The sequence below is a fragment of the Mesocricetus auratus genome, unplaced genomic scaffold (assembly GCF_017639785.1).
Source record: "Mesocricetus auratus isolate SY011 unplaced genomic scaffold, BCM_Maur_2.0 Super-Scaffold_100030, whole genome shotgun sequence".
Taxonomy (NCBI): Eukaryota; Metazoa; Chordata; class Mammalia; order Rodentia; family Cricetidae; genus Mesocricetus; species Mesocricetus auratus.
In genome coordinates, this window is record NW_024429211.1 from 15,531,897 (window position 1) to 15,533,852 (window position 1,956).

Here is a 1,956-nt window from a genome sequence, read left to right on the forward strand (position 1 = left end):
ATGTGAAGACATTAAAGTAAACCAGAATTGTGGGAATTTCAATTCATTTCTCTTAACATTTAGAAAACAACTTGTAAAAAAATAGGAACACTTCTATAATATGTAGTATTTATTTAGTCTTTATCAGTTTTGATGACCAAAGAAATCCTGACCTTCCTGCACTGTTTTGGGCTTTCTTTGGAGGAAGGAGTTTGTCTACAGTGCAAGCTGCCCTGGGCCCTAGTGATTTGATCACAAGTATTACACATAAGGCAACTTTAGGATGCTGTAGTCAGCAAGTGTTTAACAAGCCCATTTCACCCAATATCTACAAATGACAATTTTGTCAATCAATTGAGCAAAGTTATGAAAATGGGCAACAGAGATGAAGGCCAAGGTGATTTTCAAAGCAAATTTTTCTGCTCAAGGAATCATCTAACTACTACACCAGACTGTTTCCTGCTCTCCAGGATTTCCTGAAGAATGCCTTTCTCTACTTTCCTCCTCAGGAGTGTCCTGCATGGCTCTTTGCAACATAATCTTCAGAGTCTTCCGTTGCAGCCTCCGGTGCCTAATGGAAGCAACAAGGAAGTAAATGATGGGGTTGGCACAGCTGTTAACACAGGATAGTAAAGTTGTCATTTCAAAAACATTGCAAGGAAAAATTCCATGCAACTCCTCAAGGGAATCTAAGAGGAACCAATAAATACCAAAGGGCAGACCAAAGAGTAAGAAGACCAGCACTGTGATTGCAATGGTCACATACAATCTGGTTACAGGAATCCTCTGTGAACCACAGAAGATCCTGACCAACAAGGCCAGGCTGGATCCACAAAGAACCACAAATAATACTATTACAAATGCAGCAGTGATGAAACTATAAGTCCTACAGTGAAAATTTTCATAGCTAATCAGTAAGCCACAAGCCTCTCCTAACAGGAGGCTTAACAGTAAAGAGAAGGCCCAAAACAGGGCACACATGACAGATGATGTGTGTCTTGGTCGTTGACAGTGATACCAGATGGGCCACAAAACGTTCAGAGAGTGCTCAGCACTGATGGCTGCAATCATACACAGACCTGCAAGGTAAGCAAAGATTAGTACATTGAGGAGGGAGATGGGAACATCGAAGTAGCTGATATGGAACATTAAAAGGACACGGTGCAGGGAATGCAGAGTCTGAAAGCAAAGGTAGAGGAAGTCAGCCCCAGCAAGGTTGAGGACATAGACAGAGAAGGCGTTCCTGTGCATATGGAATCCCAGAAGCCACAGCACAATGGCATTTCCTGCCAGCCCAACCACGGCAATGATGACAGTGAGAATATTCAGGATATTGTACATGTCGGTACAGTGCAAGTTTTCAATGAAGTCATTTTCATTTATTGTTGTTATGCAATTGTTCCAGGTTGGTGTAGTTAGACCCATGCTTGGAAATTTTCCACTGGCATTCCTACAAATTAAATTGAGATATGAATGCATGATACTTTCTGTCAAGTCCACAGGCTTGCAGAGATTACATATTTTATCAAACCCCCAAAGTGCTAGGCATTTCTCTTTAATCCAGTTTGTACTATGCAGTCTATCTTCAGACTATTGCCTCTAGTGATATTGGTGTAGTTGGTTATGGCAGTACAGCTGCTAAACATTTTACGCAGTGTCAGGAAGAGACAGAATTCTGACACTAACTTTCTTTCTGTTCCAGGGATGAGGTTCCTTTTCATGTGTAGGAAGATGGAAGAACCTGGCACAAGTCATAGCTTCCCTCAGTCACTGTAAGGGGTCTATCAAATGGGAAAAATGGAACAATTAATGAAAGTCATGAAGGGAATGGCACTTCTTAGGAAGACCTGTGTGTCAACAGTCACACTTCTTAGCCTAGAAGGACATAAAGCGCTTTTCTGTTTGTTATTATATCATCAGTGTCCTACTCTCTACATGTTATTATGGGATAGTTGAGATATCTGCCACGAACAAACA

General features: G+C 41.2%; 1 protein-coding gene across 1 annotated transcript; it reads right to left on the reverse strand.

Moving 5' to 3' along the window:
- Nucleotides 1-414: 414 nt before the first annotated feature.
- On the reverse strand, nt 415-1,465 carry LOC121134792 (mas-related G-protein coupled receptor member B4-like). Its single transcript, XM_040733353.1, has one exon. It carries the CDS (start codon nt 1,456-1,458, stop codon nt 415-417), a length of 1,044 nt encoding a protein of 347 aa, XP_040589287.1. The 5' UTR covers nt 1,459-1,465.
- Nucleotides 1,466-1,956: the final 491 nt, after the last annotated feature.